The 20,788-nt window shown below is 42.8% G+C and overlaps 1 protein-coding gene across 1 annotated transcript in view; it reads right to left on the bottom strand.

Annotated features, from left to right (window-relative positions):
- Nucleotides 1-20,788, bottom strand: part of ANKRD1 (ankyrin repeat domain 1) — a 39,027-nt gene that overhangs the window by 16,560 nt on the left and 1,679 nt on the right. Inside the window, exon 2 of the mRNA XM_083149026.1 lies at nucleotides 1,277-1,453. Within this exon, the coding sequence (XP_083005152.1) occupies nucleotides 1,277-1,453 (177 nt within the window). The remainder of the gene's footprint in view (nucleotides 1-1,276; nucleotides 1,454-20,788) is intronic.

Below are 20,788 nucleotides of genomic sequence, written 5' to 3'. Positions count from 1 at the left end.
GTGTTTGAGCATTTAGTTCTGTATTTAAATGTCCGATTATTTTGCAGTGCTGTATTTATGTTGATTAGTAAAATATATTATATTATAAATTATAATCAGAATGTAAAGTTTGGCCAGTACCTGGTATAAATGCTAAAATTAGTTGTTTTTCCTTTTTGTAAAGAGCCAGTAGACCAGACGCTATGGGGTTAATTTACTAAGATGGGAGTTCTGTTAAAGATGAGATGTTGCCCATAGCAACCAATCAGATTCTATATACAGATGGATGCTTATTCAACTAGGCTTCTCTGGATAGCCATGGTATACTATGCTGCAATACAATACATAGAACAATACAGATTCAGTACTGAATCCCGGCGGTCGGGATCCCGGCGTTCAGAATCCCGACACCGGAATCCCGACCGCCAAAATCCCGACAAGGGGGGGACGGGGATCGCCCCCCCTTGCGGGCTCGCTGCACTCGCCACGCAGCGGGCCCGGTGCCTCGCTACGCTCGGCACACTAATTTATTCTCCCACCAGGGGTGTCGTGGACACCCACGGAGGGAGAATGTGTCGGGATTTCGGCGGTCGGGATTCTGGCGTCGGGATTCTGAACGCCGGGATCTTAACTGCATCCCAACAATACAGTAGGGGATTAGCATAGGATTAAGTCCAACAGTTTTGGTTTACTTAATCCTATGAAAGGGCTAGATTAGGATGGCACTATCTTTATTATCTTCCAGAAGGTGCTAAATAAATAACAAGTAAAATCTGATTGGTTGCTATGGGCAACATCCCCTCTTTAATAGACATTCCATCTTTGTAAATTTACCCTTATCTGTGGGGTAAATGTAATAGGAAGTTTTCGACGAGTATATTCAATGTTTTAAAGGAGCAATGATCTACAAGGTAACACCAGGTTTGTTTTGGTTTTTAAATGGTTGCCCCTTTCAAACATTGGTCAGAATCACTGGAACCTCACTGACATCTGTATTGCATAGAACATTTACCCCAATATTCTCATTTTAGTTGTACTGGGAGCCCATCAATTGAGAGAAGCACACTAAGCCTTCTGACCAATGCCAGTCCATGATGGACAATTAACATATTTAAATAATAGTACGTATATGAGGTGTCATAAAATGTCATAGTTGCAGAAGTAACAGATCATCAAAGAGCAATGTCAACATTAATAATGATGCATAAGGCCTATATAATGGATGCGGATGGCTAGACAGCCTTTTAAGGAGGCATAAAACAGCTATGAAATGATAGTAAAGGGTCAGTAGACGCACCTCGGCCTTGAGCTGTTTCTGTTGTGCTTGTCTCTCTTCCTCTTGTTTAAGTAATGATTTTGAAGTTGTTTTTAAGTCATCCTGTTTCTCTAGTGTTACTGCTGTTTCATAAACTCCTTGTTTAAAATCTTCAGATACAATATCACCAGTTCTCTTGTCACCTCTCTTTCCGGTCACCTGTCGATAAAACATTATTAAACCTTCAAACTCTTAATAAAAAAAAAATGTAGGTTTGTTGACCACATGTCAAAAACTACAAAGTTTTTACAAAATTAAGAGGAAATATTAAATTTCATGCATGCTTAAGTAAAAGTATATGTCCTCCTATATATCAGTATTATTTGTGACTTTATCCAAATAACTTAATTCTGAATAGCGCTATCATACACCTGATCCAACTCATTCAGTTTAGAATACCTGACTGGACTTGATTTAATGTTTTAAAAATATTTTTTATTTATAATATTTTTTACATATGTCAGCTTTTGAATATGAAAACAATTGTTATATTTTGAATAGAGTAATAAATATGATTGTATTAACAATTACCATCCGCACTTGTTTCTAATCTTAATTAGTGCAGTATTAATTGGATGAAAATAACTTAAGTAAAACTGCCTTGTCAAAAAGACATTACTTTATTATGCTTTCATTTAATTCTGAATCTAATTACAATATTGATATTTAGCGTTCTTCTTCCAACAAGATTCAAAGGGCAGTATTCAATGACAAAGTTCTCCGTGCATGGAGAGCGTTTTATTTCGCTCTCCATGCACTCTCCGTGTTCCGGAGGGCTCGCTGCCACTCCTGCTCCCTCTATTCAATGTGGTTAAGACTCGCCGCCACTCGCGGCGAGTCTTAACCCCTGCAGCGGACGAGCGTCCGCGGCAGGGAGCTTTCAGGGAGCCGGGGGACGGAAGCAGCCAGAGAGATTATAGTCTCCCTGGCTGCTCCAGAGGAATGTGGAGATGAGGGGGGCTCTCCGAGACCCAGGCAGCACAGGCTGCCCCCCCCCCCCTATAGCCAGCGGGGGACCCAGTATTCACTGCACCCGATCGTGCATATTAACGATCGGGTGCAGTGAATATATGAATATGTAATGAGCGGCTCGAGCGCTCCGGCCCCCTGCTGGCTGCACGGTGTAAAAAAAAAATATATATTTTTTTTAAATTAAATATATATTCATGTGCTATAAGCACATGAATAAAAATAACATGCCCCTTCACAGAAAAAAATAATGATTTTTTTTACACCAAAATTAAAAAAACAAAACTTTTAGTTTAAAAGTTCACATTCCAGCTCCCCATCAAAAGATGGAGAATTGCTACACGGAGAGACACGGAGAAAATTACTTAGAAAGACGGGGGGGGAATTTCACATTGAATAGGGTTGCTCGCTTTTGGAGAGCAAAATGCTCCGTCCAAGGCGAACAAAGCACAAATTCTCCACAAAACACGGAGAACTTTTCTCATTGAATACTGCCCAAAGTGCTGTATATTTGCATTGACTGCACAAAATACAAAATAAGCTACACAGGGTTCATTAGTGAAACGCTAGATAAACAGGTACGTTTTGAGTCTGTCTTTGAAGGATTCTAAAGTGGGGGCTGAAAGTTCGACCCCCAGATATATTCAGGAAAATTTTAGTTACTGCTTATAATCATTCATCTACAAAGCATAGTAATCGAGAAGCATTAATAGAAAACTTATTATTACAAATTGTTGAATGTAGTTAATAAAGTTTGAAAAAAAAGGAAATCTTCAACAAGCTTTATTGTGGAGACCCAAGCAGATGAAAATGATAAAAGTAACAAAAAATGTAATTTAAGTTAGAAAACAGGAATAATAAAAACATCAATAAATCTTTGTGCACTGACTGTGTGTTGGAAATAGCGCTGAGTTAATAATATAATATTCATGTACAAAATGCCTTCAACTCTTCTCAGGACCACGGGACGAGCTTAGGAATGTCATCATACAACTCCTCATGTATGTTATCATGCTGAGTAAAATGTAATGACTAAAACCCCAGCTCACCAAAGCTTAGATAGCAGTATACTGTATTTATGTGGCATTTAGCAAGCAAACTTCCAAACTGCAGTATGTGATAGAACACTAACTTAATTACATTTTCAACACCATAGATTTCATTGAAAAATACATTTGTAAAGTATTTAAACTGCAAAATATATTTAGTCTCATGTTTAAACTTGCTTATATTTAATGCAAACCAGCATAGCTCAACATGTTAATTAAATCTGAATAATGAATCTAATTTACATCCATAATTTGAATTCTAGAAGAAAAAGGTAAATCGTCTGGGGTGTAGGAAACCCCCCACCTCACCCCTCAGCAGAACCTTTATGACATCACAAAATACTATAATCACTCATTTAAAATGACTTTAGATTGTGCATTGCTTTATTATGTTAAAGCAGGAATAATATTATATAGTGTTTATGTCACTAAATTGTAAATATTCTAATATTTTTTTTTTCATTTTGTGGTATTAATTTAAATATGGATGAATATTTTGTAAAAGCACAGACAAATTGGTTTACAGACAATGTAATATAGCTAATCCCTAAATAATATCTGATCGCTAAAATTAAAACTAAAATGAACTTACCAGTTCTTCCACTTTCAGCAACATTTTGCCTGTGATGTCTTACACTGTTCTTTCCTGATGTTAACCTTAATGAAGACAAGTTTGTTCTCTCGTCCAAACCCAGCCCAGTTCTACTTTATATACTGTGTCCCTGGCAAGGTTGAATGAGGTAATGTTCCAACCTGGGACCCAACATCTATGTGCCTAGTTCAGACATGGCGATAGGTGCTCTGTCATTCCAGACATGCTAACTACCCAGATCTTGTGTCATGTGAGATGCTAGAAGGGGAGGAGAGCAGTAGCAATGGACCTTATGATAAAATAATATCCCATACACTAACCACATTGCATATCCTAGTTGGTATGAAATGCGAGATGCCCATTTCACGGGAATGACTCAAGAGCTCAGCAATGCTAGTCATTCTATCTGTACTAGCGGGACAGCTGGATCTATTGGTCTCGCACCAAATTTATCTTCTGACTGCCAAATGACTAAAAGATGCTGGAAGAGAGCATGTATCAGAGGTTTTGTCTGATAAATAGGTTACTGCTGCTTTCAGGCTGAGCTTACATTTAATTTTATTTCAGAGCCCAACAATGAAGGGGGAGCACATTCTATGTATGTTGTCCAGAGGTCTCCAGAGGATTACTGAGCAAGAGCCATGTCTCATAACTTAGACGTGACAATGATATCATTGTAAACAACCCGCTTTGCAAATAGCACAAATGCGCAACTATTTCTTAAACGCTAGTAAACTAGTTAGAAATCTAATTATGTACAGGCATTTACTAGGACGAGTAGAGGGTGTTATTCCATTTTAAAGGATAATAAATTCCTGTTTTAAGATATTTCCGTTATCTAAAGACATTGCCTCTCATAGAAAACATCCTACAGTATTTGAGGTATGGCAGACTGATAATAAACTTTTAAGGGCCAGATGTATCAAGCTTAAAAAAGGGATAAAGTGGAGAATGATAAACAACCAGCCAGTCAGCTCCTAACTGGCATTTTGCAAACCCAGCCTGGATCATGATTGGTTGGCTGTTTATCACTCTCCACTAAAAATATGAAAATGAAAGGTCTTATCCAAAGCTGTCTACTTTTTAGTAGGAATGCCCATTTAACACCAAATATATCATTTTCCACATTTATCTTCAGATTTCCGGATTTATGCATTCCATGGAAATTATTAGGCCTAAAATTTTCGGAAAAGTGTTTCCAGACATGTGCTAGATTTGATTTAAATACAGTGTAAAAAGTGAACTGGACAATATAAATGATAAGATGATATATATATATCATTTCTTTTGGAACCAGTGACATCGCTGAGGCACTTCATAAAGACCTAACCATTATTCATGGGCCGCTGGATAATGGTGACGGGAGACAGGCTGTATTTTCATGAACATTTGTATGGCGTACAAAATGGCCGCTGCACCAGATACATTTTGAACTTCCCACTTACACAGTTTTACAGTGGACAGAGCAGGGCTGATGCAATGTTAGCCACAAAATGCAGGTGTAGAATCCTGTAAACATGACATGATGGGAAATGTAGTAATCCAAGGACTGCCAAAACACCAGAGCCAGATTAAGGTCTAAATGGGCCTGGAGCTGAAAATGATCAAGGGCCTATTATGCGCAATAATAGGGGTTGTGGCCAGCACCTAATAATGTGTGGGGCGTGACCAGTGTTCTGGTTGGGTGGTCTGCTCATGGGTGTGTCTCTAATCCTTTCAACTAATTATATATGACTGGAAAAGGCAGGGGGATGGCATAGGAAATATGCTGCGAGATATATTGGCGGGTGCCCTCCAAAGTTGCACCCGCTGGATGCCGATGTCCTAAGATACTTGCGGGGTGAGGTGGCACTCCAGTCATAAAAAAATACTGAAAGCCAAAACTTGGTAGACAACATTTCAGCACCTTTTATGGGGTCACCTAAGTTTACCACAACATATACCCCTTATGTAAATCATAAAACCCAATAGTAACCCCCTTATACTGTACTTGCCTCTTACACATTGGGCCTTATTCTAGTTCACTCTTTCGGACAAAATCCTTCTTAGATGGACAAAACCATGTGCACTACAGGGGGGCAGATGTAACAGGTGCAGCTAGAATTAGATTTGGGTGAGTTATTTTGTTTTGTGCAGGGTAAATACTGACTGCTTTTTTTTTACACTGCAATTTAGATCTCAATTCCCCACCCAAATCTAATTCTCTCTGCACATGTTACATCTGCCCCCCTGCAGTGCACATGGTTTTATCCATCAAAGAAGGATTTTGTCAGAAAGAGTGAACTAGAATAACCCCCATTATGACACATGGAATGAGTAAAAATTCACATTTTGTCACATGGATTGACCCAAAATACACACTATACCAAACAGATTGAGCAATAATGCTTCATAAATATGCTTCATAAACACGGGCATTGCGCACCGGAGGCGCACATTAAAAAATTTACACTATAATGCCCATTACATGTTAAGCCACACACCATACTGTGTGGGCTTCAAATGATTTTGGTCTCATGAAACTGGGCCATTTGGTTCCAGGGAAATCTGTCCTCAAATAACATGAACAGCCAAGAAATTACATTTCAGAAATGGAAAAAATGGGTTTACCTGCAATATCTCTAGAACCAATGAACCTATATGGACCAGCTTGGTATCAGATTGAAGGCCCAGCAATTGGGGTTTGACTGAGATCAACCTCGAGCTTATGTGATGCCGGAGGGGGAACTGGCAGCTGCTGGAACCGGGGGCTATTACCACAATGCGGGACACTTGCCTACCTTCCCGGGGGGGGGGGGGGGGGGGGAGGCGGACTGGATTTCTGGGAGGCTTCCGGCCATTCCAGGAGGGTAGGCAAGACTGCTGCACAGGTGGTGGGAGGGAGAACACTAACGTGTGGAAGGGGCACTGAGCTGAATGAAGGGTCCCTTGTAAATGACTTCCAGGGAGGTAGGGGGTGTTTTATACACAGGGGAGGGTTGGATAATGGAGTGGGCTTAATATTCATAATTTTCCGGTGGAAGGGCAGCTTGTTTGACTGCAGATATCACCATTATCTGGAAATAGATTTCTTAGCCTGCAATAGTACAAAAACCTAGAGTCCCAACTTTCAGGAGGTGCTGGGAACTTGGGGATCAGAAATCAGGAGCCAGAGCAATCCATTGACAAAATATAAAACTGTACACCAGACGTTTGGGGCTGGAGCAGGGACCGGCTACTGGAAGGCTGATATCTCTGGTTGTGGACATGATAGAGACAAGCCGCTAGAGTCGGCAGAAAGGGGAGAGTCCCAATTTTTGGAATATACTCTCAGAAAAACTCTAAGTCAGAGAGAACCTGAGAAATATGACTGGGAAGTGCAATTAACAGGTCAGATGTGGACTGCTGCTTTGAAGTTGGATATCTCCAGTTCCCCAGGGCCGATTTTCAAAATTCTGGTATCCCTGGAAAAAGGGGATCCTCAGCTATCAAAATAGGACCCTTATACTCCTGGGGCCCCTGGGCAAGTGCCCATTCTGCCCATATGAAAAGACGGCCCTGGGACCCATGTTATCCTATGGTTCCCGGGGGGCTAGCAACGCGGGGCTGGGCTCATTAGAAAGCCCTGGTCCTCAGCTACAGAATGGGCCTATTTGGAGAGTGGGCCTGGAGCTGTAGCTCCTTCAGGCCCATTGTTAATCCGGCCCTGCAAAACACTACTATAACCGGTTACCTCTATTAATGCATTGACCTAGTAGCAAAGTGTTACTTGAAACCATTTTAAAATATTTGCAAGTATACAAGCTATAATTTTGCTAAGGGCCCACTAGCACAAAAGAGACCTAAGGAGTTTCCTTGTCTCGTTGTGGGGTCCAAATGCTCTTCTTCAGATGATGTTTTGCTTTTGTAATTCAAAGGTCTTCCTCCTTATACAGGCTTTGCATAATATACCAGGTAAATATAGCATACATACTTTACACATAAGTAACCCGATGCGTTACCTATTAACATTACAATTCATGTCCTTTCTACTCTCAATCAGAGGTTTAAATATGTTTGGAGGAATGTTTCCTCACTACACAATAGTAAATTAATATCAGCTTCAATAAATACATTTTTGATATAGGTAAAGTAGATCATGGTAAGGCGCACCAAGCTAATGTATCATTAAACCCTAATAATATTTCACCACATTTCTAGACAATACCACAAAGTTGGGTAAACTAAAAAATGGCATTAGAAACATGTATGATGAAACATGTATGATGAAACAAATAAAAAAAAATTTGGCCTTTTATGGGATGCTAATTTTCAGAGGGATGGCTTCTCTGATGTTGTTCATTTTTCTAATATAGCTGGTGATGCAAAGTGAAAGAGAACAACAAAAACAACACACAATGGTATAGTACATCAAAGTTAAAATATTTTTTTCAGAATTATGATTTCCACCCTGGTGTGCTTGTAAGTATACTTACTTGACCCCTGTCAGAATTCCCTCCTTCGAGATGCTGGCATCGGTATTCTGACTGCCTGCATCCTGTCCACCGGTCATCCATTTGAATCGCTTTCAAAGGGGTGTAGTAGTTTTTATGAAAATTAGTAGTGTACCATACTCAAAGAAGGGGAAACAATAATGTGTACTGTATATAAAGGTTTCTTTACCCTCTATTAGGATATATGTCATACCCCAACACACAATAACACAGATGGAAACATGCACATAAAGGTATCTTGTACAGTACAGTAGTTTGCAAAATTTGACTGGTATACCTCAACTCCCAATTAGGAATGCTGTTACCAACATATCAAGGTATCTTTAAATGCTTAAAAAACAATGGTACTATTTAAAAGGGTATATATTGATACAAAGCATAAAATATATCATGCAGGTACATAGCAGAACTACAGATAGGGTACATACAGTATATACAGTATTTCAAAAATGTATAAAAAGATATAACAATACAGAGTGCACTTCATAAAGAGGACCAGGGAAGGTGGTAAAAAATAAAACCCAGATATTGGGCCTTATTCTAGTTCCCTCTGTCTGACAAAATCCTTCTTAGATGGAGTTAGATTTGGGTGGGGTTTTTCTTCAAAGTGAGATCTATATTGCAGTGTAGAAATAAAGCAGTCAGTATTTTCCCTGCACAGAAACAAAATAACTCACCCAAACCTGCACATGTTATATCTGCCCCACCTGCACTGCACATGGTTTCGTCCATTTGAGAAGGAATTTGCCTCCAAGAGTGAACTGGTATTAGGCCTTGTAATAGAACTGGCTACTGAATAGTATTTCCAGGGCAGGGAAATCACTTTTGGCACCCATGTCTACACCGTGGTTTTGGATAAATGTAATGATCAAATACATAGGGCGTTATCTCATAAAATCGAATTCCTTAACTAAACTTATTTTTATAACATTTATTGCAACAAATAAAATGTAAAAACAACACATAGAACAAGTACATTTAAAATACATTTCACACCTTCACAGCATACTTGTTTTGAAACCTTTGAATAAAGATCGATAGAAATACTGCTATTGTCCATTCCAATACAGGTATAATGAATTGGCCCACAGTCTCATTCCCTTTATGAATGGTTGTGACTAATTCCCCCTCGCCCTAAGGACCAGGATGTTGAAGTCACGTAAGGGTGGAAGCAGGGGCGGATCCAGGATAAAATGACAGGGGGGGCACCATGATAAAAGAGGGTTTGGGTGGGGAGGGGCGGTGTTAGTGGTGCCAGTGTACATGCTAAGAGAGCAGCAGATAGAGGGTGGGAATGGGATTAAAAATAGGCCCTGGCATTTAAAGTACGCAGGCCCACCATGGTGACAAAAGAGAAGAATGCAGTTGTGCGCGCGCCGAAGGTGCGCTCCGGAAAAGGGGGTGTGGCCACTCAACAGGGGGCATGTCCTTGAGTGTAGTGTACCACACCATATACAACTTCTACACATTATGCAACAAAATACTAGACCCCATTATACTTACACATTATGCCAAATGGAATGAGCCAAAATTCACATAATGCCACATGGAATGAGCCAAAATTCACATAATGCCACACGGATTGAGACAAAATTCATAAAAGGCCATACGGATTAAGCCAAAATTCACATTACGCTTCATAAACAGGGACATTGTCTGCCAAAGGCGCACATTAAACATTTACACCATAATGTCCATTACACGTTAAGTTACACGCCATTATGTCCATTATGTATTATGCCAAACACCATAATGCCTATTAAAAATTATGCTACATAAGTGCTGCTTATCTACATGCTCATTGCCAAGGGTTCCATGCTCATTGCCAGAGGTTCCATGCTCGTTGCTATGTGGGATTACATGCTCATTGCCAAGGGGGAATACATGCTCGCAGTAAATGGGGGACAGCCGCCGCCAGGCAGAAGTGATAGCCACTGACAGTGGCAGAGCCTGGCTGTATTCAGGTCCCGGCTATTTGAAATAATACAACTTTCACACCAGAAAATGCATTCCCAGGTTGGCCCCTTTTACACCAGCCTAGTCCCTGCATTTTCTGGTGTGAGGGGGAGAGAAACCCCCCCCCCCCCCCTTTAACCAGTTATCTCATTTAACCGGTTATATCTTCGGAACCAACTGACCCATTTACATGAGACAAGTATCATATTGAAGAACTTTTTAAGTGGGCTTTGAATGATTTTGGTCCAGTGAAACTGGAACATTTGGTTCTAGAGTAATCTGCCCTCAAAGAACATGAACAGCCATGAAATTATATTTAAAAAATAAAAAAATAGGTTTATCCGCAATATCTCCCGGTTCCCAGGGGGCTAGAGACACGGGGCGGGGCTCGTTGGACAGCCCTGGTCCTCAGTTACAAACAAAATTACAGGGGGGGCACGTGCCCAGGTGCCCCCCCCCTTGAATCCGCCAATGAGTGGAAGTTATTTGATGCCCTTATTACGTTGTAATTTCGGTTTGGTGTACTACAGTAGATTATTTTTTCTACTTCAGCTGCATTGTAGCATCTTGGACTCAATTTTTTTCACCATGCTTTGGGCACGGTGGCGAGCTTCGCTTACCACAGGTTACTAGAAGATGTGGACTCCATATCCAGCCAGTTTGAAACAGATCAGTGTCCCTGCAAAAATTGCTTTCACTTTCTGTTATGACATCTTTTAGCACACAGAGGAGTAATTTAGTCAGTTGAGTGGCCTCTAGTGGTCAGCTGCACTACTTCACCACATTGAGAAGTAGTTAGCCTTTTATATAAATAGACAATGAAATGGCACATAACAACAATTGCAACAAAAATGTAAAAAAAAAGTATCTTTGCTGCTGTTTGTTTGTGCTTGTTATAAGCTGTGGAGACACAATATTGTCACACACCATATTATTTCCCTGTCCTAGTAATGTACACTCCAACTCTGGCTGTGTTTGTACTTAAAATATCAGTAGACAAGGCACGTTTGTTTTGGCACTTTTGCTCTGTTGCATCATATCTGAAATGGTCATTGGTTATTTTGGGCACAGTAGGTCACCTCTTTTTCTGATGTGCCGTACCTGCTGGGAGCATATTAAAATTATTGGACATATATAGTAGCCCATAATGCAGTTTTTTTTTTTCATTGCAGGTGTCGTGTTTTACTTTTATTCTAGAGTTACATAGATTCATATGTACTGTATGGCTCCAGCTGCTGGCTTTGGGACTGTGCCAATGCTGGAAGCAGTGGGAACTGCTCATTGGGCAGACAGCAGGAATGTAAAGGAACACCTACTGTATCATCACATGTTGCATATCCCATGCCCAGTAAATGACATAGTGTTACTGAATACTGAGTGATGGCTTCTAGTGTAACAGACATTGCAGCCTTTCCAAAAAATAATACATTAACATACCCAAAGATAATGTATTCGAGCACATGTTATGCAGTGTGTGTATGTAGTAATGTCAATTTAGTATGGTTATTACATTACAGCCACAAATATTAGTAATGATAAAATTGTTTTGCTATAGAGAAGTCCATAGAAAACAATTTAGAAGAAACATAAGGGTTAATTCTGATGCGGATTCGCATCCTTGCAAGTCCAAGAAACCATGACTTGCGAATGGTTGGCTGCCGCCATCCATTCGCAAGAGCAATTCGCATGCAGGGCATATGAATGGATGTCACACAGTAACATCCATTCGCAGGCCAGGGGGATCCACCCACATCTTTCGATGGTCGCTGATCATCGAAAGATGTGGAAGGTGCACACACATATGTAAGGTTGCTCTGTGCTCGCCCCCCGCACCTGCGTCATGGCCTCATTAGCAGGAGAATGCCCAGCATTCTCAGGGGAACGCCCATGAAACGCTGGACATCCCCATATGTTAATGGAGCCGCCCGCCGCCTCATGCCCCTCTCCGCCCCCCACCCGCTGTCCTGCATGCGTGCACCCGAGGAACAGTTTATTCAACATGGGTGCACGTGCCGTGTGTATGCACATGCGCAGAAATGCGCTTGTGCAGTAAAACATTGGTCCCAGTGCGAACGTAGCCCTGCTACAAACGGACCAGAATAAGGTCCTTAGTGTACAGAAAACATGTTAGTTCTATTCAGTGTCCCTGTGGCTGTAAGTTTCAATGTTCACTTGAATGACAGCATCCTTCAGCGAAACCACTTCAGGATTAGTCACTTTGGAGCCGAGCATAGTAATTAAGTGTAAGGCTTGTTTAATATCCACTTCAGGACAAGAACATTAGGAGGATTTGTGTTTCCAGCATGCCAGTCACTGACTATTATAGTGAAGATATCACTTATCAATGTTAGCGTACTGTATTACACCGAGGACTAATACTGATACTGTTCAACACTCAAGACGCTGCTGAATTAGCTCTCACATGCTAAAGCTTTCTACAGTATGTATTGTGAATGGATAAATGATAGATATAAGTAACTGAGTACCCAAGGATCATGTCTGTTGTAGTTCAGCAACAGTGCAGATATCCGAACCAGTGATAAATTGACATTGATAACACGCATGGTAACTATTTAAAGTCCTTCACATGAGGTACAGATCAGTGGCGGAACTTGTGAGTGGTTATCCCAGGTGCAAAAATACAATTTGGGCCCCTATTTTCCACCCCAATTTCACAATATGCAACATGGCCATGGATGGCAGGAAGAGGCAGAGGGTGACAGGGAAAACAGTGGGTGACAGGGGCAGCAGCGGGCCCCTTAGCCTTCAGGGGCCCCGTGCACTGCCCCTGCTGCACCGATGGTAGTTCTGCCTCTGCTGCAGATGCATTACATAGGCAGCAGTAAACTGGAAATGTAAGGTACAATAAGATATGAACATCTTCTGACCATTGTTTTACAAAGACATAAAACTATAGGGATTATTCAGACCTGATCACTGTGGCGCAGTTTAGCAGTGCCTTGCCATCACCCTGCAATTAGATAGGTGTTGCCCATTCTGAGTGAAATCCCACCCTGTGCAAACTTGGGATTTTTATTGCATTGGAAAAATCACGGTTCACAGCTAAAGGCAACTTTTGGTTAAGCAAGGAGAAAGGTTCAATATGGAAAAAGTGTGCGGTAAGTGGCTCAATGGCAAAAGTCAAGACACAAAACGCACGGTATGTCAGGCAATAAACTGTACTGTATAAAGACAATACAATGCATGAAAGAGAAAATATCAAATAATAAATCTTAAATGTATGAGCAGTTCAATACCTAAAGTGTGCACTTAGCACAGTATGGACTCCTGGTGGGACTCATTTAGGGAAAGTTCCAGCAAATAACTTAATGGCCTTAGGTTAAATGACCTTAAATGGAAAGTCTCCCTCCTTTGTTTGCTTGTAGCTGAATAAACGTATCTCTTTTAGTAAGCTCCTATGCTCGATTTCTTGAATCCAAGAAATCAAGGGGGTTTCGGGCAGTGGTGAGTGGTGCCGGTGGGGCTCAACTGGCTTTATGGGGGAGATGGGGTGCGGGCGCCACTCACCTTGCTCCACACCGCTGACCTGCTGCCAAGTGTTGCCCTCCAGTGGCCGGCGTCCCAGGCAAATGCCTAAAGCTGCCTAATGGTGGCGTCGACCCTGCTTACAGTAGAAGTTATTTGAGCCTGCCCTGCACCTGTCTATAATGATCAGCAAAGTAACAACCCATTGAATAGAGCACTGCCTGCCAGGGCTGGATTTAGGCTGGGGGGGGGGGGGGGATATTTACATTGTGCACATTTCACAACATGACCCATTCCAGGATGGATAAATATTATCTCTACCTGGACTTCCCACCTAATGGGCCAGATGTACTAAGCTGTAGAATGGGATAAAGTGGAAATGAGGAACAACTAGCCAATCAGCTCCTGTTATTTTCTGAGCCTGTGACATAGCAGTTATTAGCTGATTGGCTGATTATCCACTTAATCACGTTTTAAAGCTTAGCGCATCTGGCCCATTGGCAACACTTGTGTTGAATTCTTTAATTTATAATAAGGAATTTCGGTACAGGTGATTGAAATGATAAATTAAGAGGGAAGTCCATATAGAGAGTATTTGGTCTCTCCTGGAATGGGTCATGTTGGGAGCTAGAGTATGGATTGTGTATATCGGTGGTTCTCAAACTCGGTCCTCAGGACTCCACACAGTTCATGTTTTCCAAGTCACCCAACAGGTGCACTCGTTACTCACTGACAAATTTTAAAAGATGGTGGAGCTAATTATTTCACTTGATTCTGTGAAGAGACCTGCAAATCATACACTGAGTGGGGTCCTGAGGACCAACTTTGAGAACCTGTGGTGTATATTAGTGTTAAACTAATATTTTAATAATATTTGGGAACTATTTATAGCTCCACCTTATTGAGAGATAACTGTTTTATTAATTTTCTTGTAGTGGAAAAAAGACAACTTAACCTCAATCTACAGAGGGAGCGCCTCTCGTTCAGCGCCGGTGATTGGCAGAATGTCCCCGCTGGTGATTGCCGGCGGAGAGGCGCTCCATCCGACTAGGATGCCTGAGCGTCTCACACACATGCGCGGCCCAGTTTTTTCGGTGGCAGACTCCCGCTAGACGAGGTGGGCTCCATCTGTACTCTATGATCTATCTTGTCATATGCAAGAATAGCAGCAGCCTCTGTACTACTTACACACTGGGACAGGTATTAGAAGAGCTGGTGATGTCACTGTGCTCTGGCCAGGCCCCCCCCCCCCCTACAGTGGAGGGCCTGGGGTACGGTATCCTATATGTGTGTGTGTCCACTTAAACTCCCTATGCTGCCTGCACAGGTGCTTTTACTGTATTACCTGATTTGGCTCAGTGCTGAATTCACTTTTGTATATACTATTATATTTTATATTATATGACTTTTGGCCTTAGTATTTGGTAAAGATCGAAAGAGAAGAGTCACTGAAATAAAGTTACATATATCATAGACAGTAAAATGACATAAAAGCATGTGCTATTTGTTACATTAAAAAGTACTATATAGTCCAACAAACCAAATCTCTGGTAGAGCTGCCAAACTTTCCATTTTACTAATTATCCCATAGTTATGATTCAGAACTTATGACTTATCATTTAAATACAAAATTGAATTTGCATATGGTTAATGACATAGTAGATAACACAAGGCAGTTTTCTATTAAGAGTTACATTTACTAACTGATTCCTATTCCACTGAATAAGGTATCATCCTAGGCTTCAGTACAGCTTAGGAAATTTACCGTAGCTCATTGTCAGACGCGATGACTCTTCAAAACATTCTCGACACATTGCTAAACTACTAAGTATCTTATTAATGTGCACCTGTTTGTCCTGTCTGGTGAATCAGAACCTGCACGTCTACATGCTTGTCACATCAGCATGTGGCTCTCATTGTGAAGTAGTCTGACAACTAACAGGCACACAACTTTGAACAGTTCACTTGTATCAGTAATAAATGATAGTATACTAGTAAGCCTGCCAGAAACAAAATGTTTTGAAAGCTAGAAAGTTAGCTAATATGCGAGAATGAGATGTAGTTTCACTTGGTGCCAACAGATGGCAGTGTTTCCGTGACACACAGACACTAGACATATATATAGATGAGAACAGTGTGAACATCTGAAATGAAAGTCAAAGCTCTTTGAATCTATTCATAAAACAGTGAAAAGAGCAGAGAAGTGAGCCAGTGGTTGCTCATGGCAACCAAACAGCTGCTACGTATAATTTAACAGAATGCACTCTATAAACATTACTTTAAAGTTGATTGGTTGCCATGGGCAACTTCTCCACTGGCTAATTTCTCCACTGTTTTAACTGCTTCATGAATAGACCCCTTATCTGCAACAGAAATAAGAAAGACTCAAAACAATATATAATATATACAATATATAAGTATGTTTATGAGAACTCAATGATTTATTTAATTCCATTTTTGGACAAAGGACAAAATGAAACAGTTAAGTAGATAATATAATATGGAACAGATTTTAATTTGCCAATATTTTTTATTTACTTAAGGATTGCAATAATGTTTTTACTTTAATATAAATGTAGGCGGCACCAATTATTTGTGGCACTACAAGTGACCTAATGCACACGGCTTCATAATTGATTCATTAAAGGTGCCCCATTATACTGTATATTATTGTTTTGTTAAAACAAATATGATTGGATCTGGACTTTCATCTGATTCCTTTGACATAGTTAACGGGACCAGACAAATCTGTTTATTCAGTCCCCATGGTTGCCCTCAACTTTTCTATTTGGGATAGCCATGACCAGCTTTTCCTGTCGGAATACCCTTCTCTGAAAACACCCTTGTAGAATCACCAACTGTTCCCCACTCCCAGGAAAATCTATGCTCATAGATTCACATGGATTCACCCAAGTGAATCTGCTCTGTGTTTTGATATTTGTTGCAGATCTTTGATAATACATATGGGGAGGAAATATATTTAATCCTCATAAATCAGAGATTTTACCAAAAAACCTACATTGATACATCTCATAGGAACATAGACTATGACAGCAACTTTTTGGCCAATCTACCTTCCCTAAGTACACATGCACACTCTAGGATTAGGGTTTGTTTTATCAGGATCCAGTAAGCCTACCAGTGTATTTTGAATTGTGGGAGGAAATCTGAGAACTCGGAGGAAACCCACAAGTGCCAGGAGGGAATGCAAACTGCATACAGTCTTAGCGATGGTGGAAATCGAATGCATGACCTCAGTGTTGTTAAACAGTAATGCTAACCATCAGGGGCGGATTGGCCCACCGGGAAACCGGGCCATTTCCTGGTGGGCCGGTCCAAACAAGGCATGAAGCGGCCGCTCTCCCCCCTGCTGGGCTGCAGCCTGCCATCTCTGCGATTAGCCCGGCCGCCGCAGCCACAGCAGTGACAGCACTTTTCCCTGAACAAATATGGCCGCGGGAGCGCTGCTGCGCATGTGCGGTCGCACGCAGCTGCTCCCGCGGTTCTTGTATGAAGAAGGATGCTCCCGTGCTCCCCAGCACAGCTGAGGAGTTTTTTTCACGCTGGGGATGAGCGGCGCTGTCAGCCCGCTCCCGCATCCGACACTCATTGATTGCAGCTGGTGGCCCGTCCCCCAGCATTCTCCCACAGGAGGCACCCGGCGGCAGCTAACATGTACGCCCCCTGCCACCCTTAAAAATCTGGTGGATAAGTACGGTCCCCATCCCAAGCACCCAGCGGCTGGTGTGTGCGCAGTTGCTGCACTTTTGTAGGTGCTGTTAGCCAGGAGCAGCAGAACCTGATCAAATGCTGCAGACTGGCCATTCCTACAGTACCTCCAGACATTGGTCCTGCCTGCTCTCTTCACTGCCACCCGCTCTGCGCCATGCATTGCACAGTGGTGAGTAACACACATTTATTCTTATGTATATTGTGTGCTGTTTCCAGTGATTAGCATCTCCTTCAGCCCCTCCCCCACCATGGTGACCTGACATTCCCCCACCACTCCCTGTGACCCCCTCCACCCTCACAATTTCCTTGTACCCCCTCACCCCTCTATGTGCCCACCTCGCCCCACCTGGTGCCCCCCTAAACTCACAATCCCATGTGCCCACCTCACCCATCCCTTTACTATAACCCCACACCCCACCCTGTGCCAACTTCACTGCTTCCGGGGCAGCTTCCTCTCCTTTGCTGCCCACCAACATCCTGACCACTGGCCATTACAAAAGATAAAGCTGTGAAGGAAATCTCTATCTTGTGTAATGACCAGCGGTCAGGATGTTGGTGCGCAGAATACTGACTCCAGCATCCTAAAGTTAGGCATCCTGGCAGGGTCAGGTAAATATATTTACCATCTCCTTTCTCCCTAACACTCCCTTCTCCCTAACACTCCCTTCCTGCAGCCCTACCCCACCACCTCCTGTGGCCTGACCCTGCTGCACATACAGGAGGAGGCTCTTGTGGACGCTGGGTGCTGCTGGTCCCTCCTACTTGTGTCCCTACTTGGACTGGCCTGGCTCTCTTCCTGCTGCCGTTTGATCCCCGATGGTCACACATTTGGGGTGGCCATTCTCTCCTCCCGCTACTGCTGGATCCCCATTGGTTGCCCATTTGGGTGGCATAACTCTCCTCCCTCCGCTGCTGGATCCCCTTCGGGTACCATTAAAATAAATATTCCAAAGTGAGTTGCTATCCATTTCCCTGCTGTCACTCTCTGTCTGTGTCCCTGCTGTCACTCTCCCCTTCCCTGTCCCTGCTGTCACTCTACCCACCCCTCAGCAGACCCCACCTCTCAGTACACCCCGCCCCCTATTAGGGCTGCTTCCCAAAATTTCCCGGGCTGGATTTCTAACCCAATCCGCCCCTGCTAACCATTACACCACCCTTGTCTGGCCAACACAGGTGACACAGGTGACCTCCAGTCAGTAGCTGCTAAGGAGCTGATAAAATAATTTTTTTTTATTATTCAGGTCTCAGTTGCCACCATAGGCATGCGCAGCACATGTTATTAGGGGTGCAACGTCAAAGGGGTGTGCGTAGCTCCACCTATTGGGCATGTCTAACACCGCCAACCAGACGTGTCTTCCGTCATCTATTGGCACTCACTACAATATATAATGTCTCTCAGCCACACCATAATCTCCTGCTTATTTGTGGTTTAATCTTCTAATTACTCTGTGTAACAATATAGTCATAAACATATATGGATGACACAGGTATGTAGTGATATGACAATGGTGCAATTAATCCAGTACAATTAACGGTACTCTTTACCTAGAAGGGCGCCCATCGCGGGCATCGCATGTACATCGCATGCCATTATAATGGCATGCGATGCGACCGATGCGATGCCCGCGATTTTACATAGAAATACATGTTAAAATGTAAATCGCATCGGTCGCATCGCATGCGACCAAAAAATCGCATGCAATGCGACCGACGCGATTACCGCGATTTCCCATAGGGAACAATGTTAAATGTCCCAATTGACCCGATTTTCCATAGGGAACAATGTTAAATGGGCCTTAAGTGTGAAGTGGCCCCCCCAATTGTTAACGCCACCCCACGATCAACGTGAACCCGAAGCGTGGCGAGCGCAGCGAGCCCATGAGGGGCGGCGGTACGCGTCCTACGACCTTTTCATACCCCCACTATCCACGCCGGCGTGGAGTTGAGAATAGAAAGTGTGGCGAGCGCAGCGAGCCACCGAGCCCGAAGCGTGGCTAACCCCGCGAGGGGACATGGATACCTTCACAGGTATCCGCGTCCCCTCGAGGGCTTCACAGGTGTCCGCGTGCGCTCGCCACGCTTCGGACTCGGTGGCTCGCTGCGCTCGCCACACTTTCTATTCTCAACTCCACGCCGACGTGGATAGTGGGGGTATGAAAAGGTCGTAGGACGCGTACCGCCGCCCCTCGCGGGCTCGCTGCGCTCGCCACACTTCGGGTTAACGTTGATCGTGGGGTGGCGTTAACAATTGGGAGGGCCATTTCACACTTCAGGGTGCCTATTTGGCCTCTGTGGCCCATTTAACATTGTTCCCTATGGAAAATCGGGTCAATTGGGACATTTAACATTGTTCCCCATGGGAAATCGCGGTGATCGCGTCGGTCGCATCGCATGCGATTTTTTGGTCGCATGCGATGCGACCGACATGATTTTTTACCTTGCGATGCCCAAGATCAAAATCGTGGGCGCCCTTCTAGGTAAAGAGTACCCAATAAACAATGCAAACACACATTATTGATTGATGGGTGTTTCTTTAAATGGAAAACAGTTCTAAAAAGCAAAAGTCTTTGGTTAAAGGTATTGCTGGTATTGCTAGTGGCAGGGGGGCGTAGCATTAGGGGGTGCTTGTGCACCCCTAACACTCAATGTGTGCATGCCTATGGTTGACACAATATGACATGCTTTAATATAAATATGAAGTATATTCACAAATAAATGAATGAACCAGGCTCAGTGACCCCCAGTGCGGCCACGAGGAAAGAAGGCATGGCTTCTCAGAAAGGGAATCCTCACCCTTCCCACATACACACACACACACACACACACACACACATAGACTTTTCTTAAGTGGCAGATTAAAAATAAATAGCATATCTTTAACCTAAAATATCTTAGGCCTAATTGGGGGGGGGGGGGGGGGGGGGGGGGGGGGGAATGTTTGTTTTCCTCTTTTTCCCAATTATTTTAACCACAGCCCCATTTTCTGGGGGCAGTTGGAGCAAATTTCACATAAGCTGCGGCTCGTGCTATATTGGCACTCATACATTTAATGTCGCCTATAGTGCTGTTAATACATATAATGCCTCATTTAGTGCCACTAATTCCAATAATGCCCCATTTAGTGCCACTTACAAATAATGCCCCCTGCAGTGTCACTTATACATATAATGTCCCCTGTAGAGTCACTTAGACATTTACTGCCCCTCGTTGTGCCGCTTATGCATATTGCCCCCTGTAG

The sequence above is a fragment of the Crinia signifera genome, chromosome 6 (genome assembly GCF_055691185.1).
Source record: "Crinia signifera chromosome 6, ASM5569118v1, whole genome shotgun sequence".
NCBI classification, from domain to species: Eukaryota; Metazoa; Chordata; class Amphibia; order Anura; family Myobatrachidae; genus Crinia; species Crinia signifera.
Note: the sequence above shows the minus strand (reverse complement) of the source record. Positions and strands in the feature narration are given on the sequence as shown.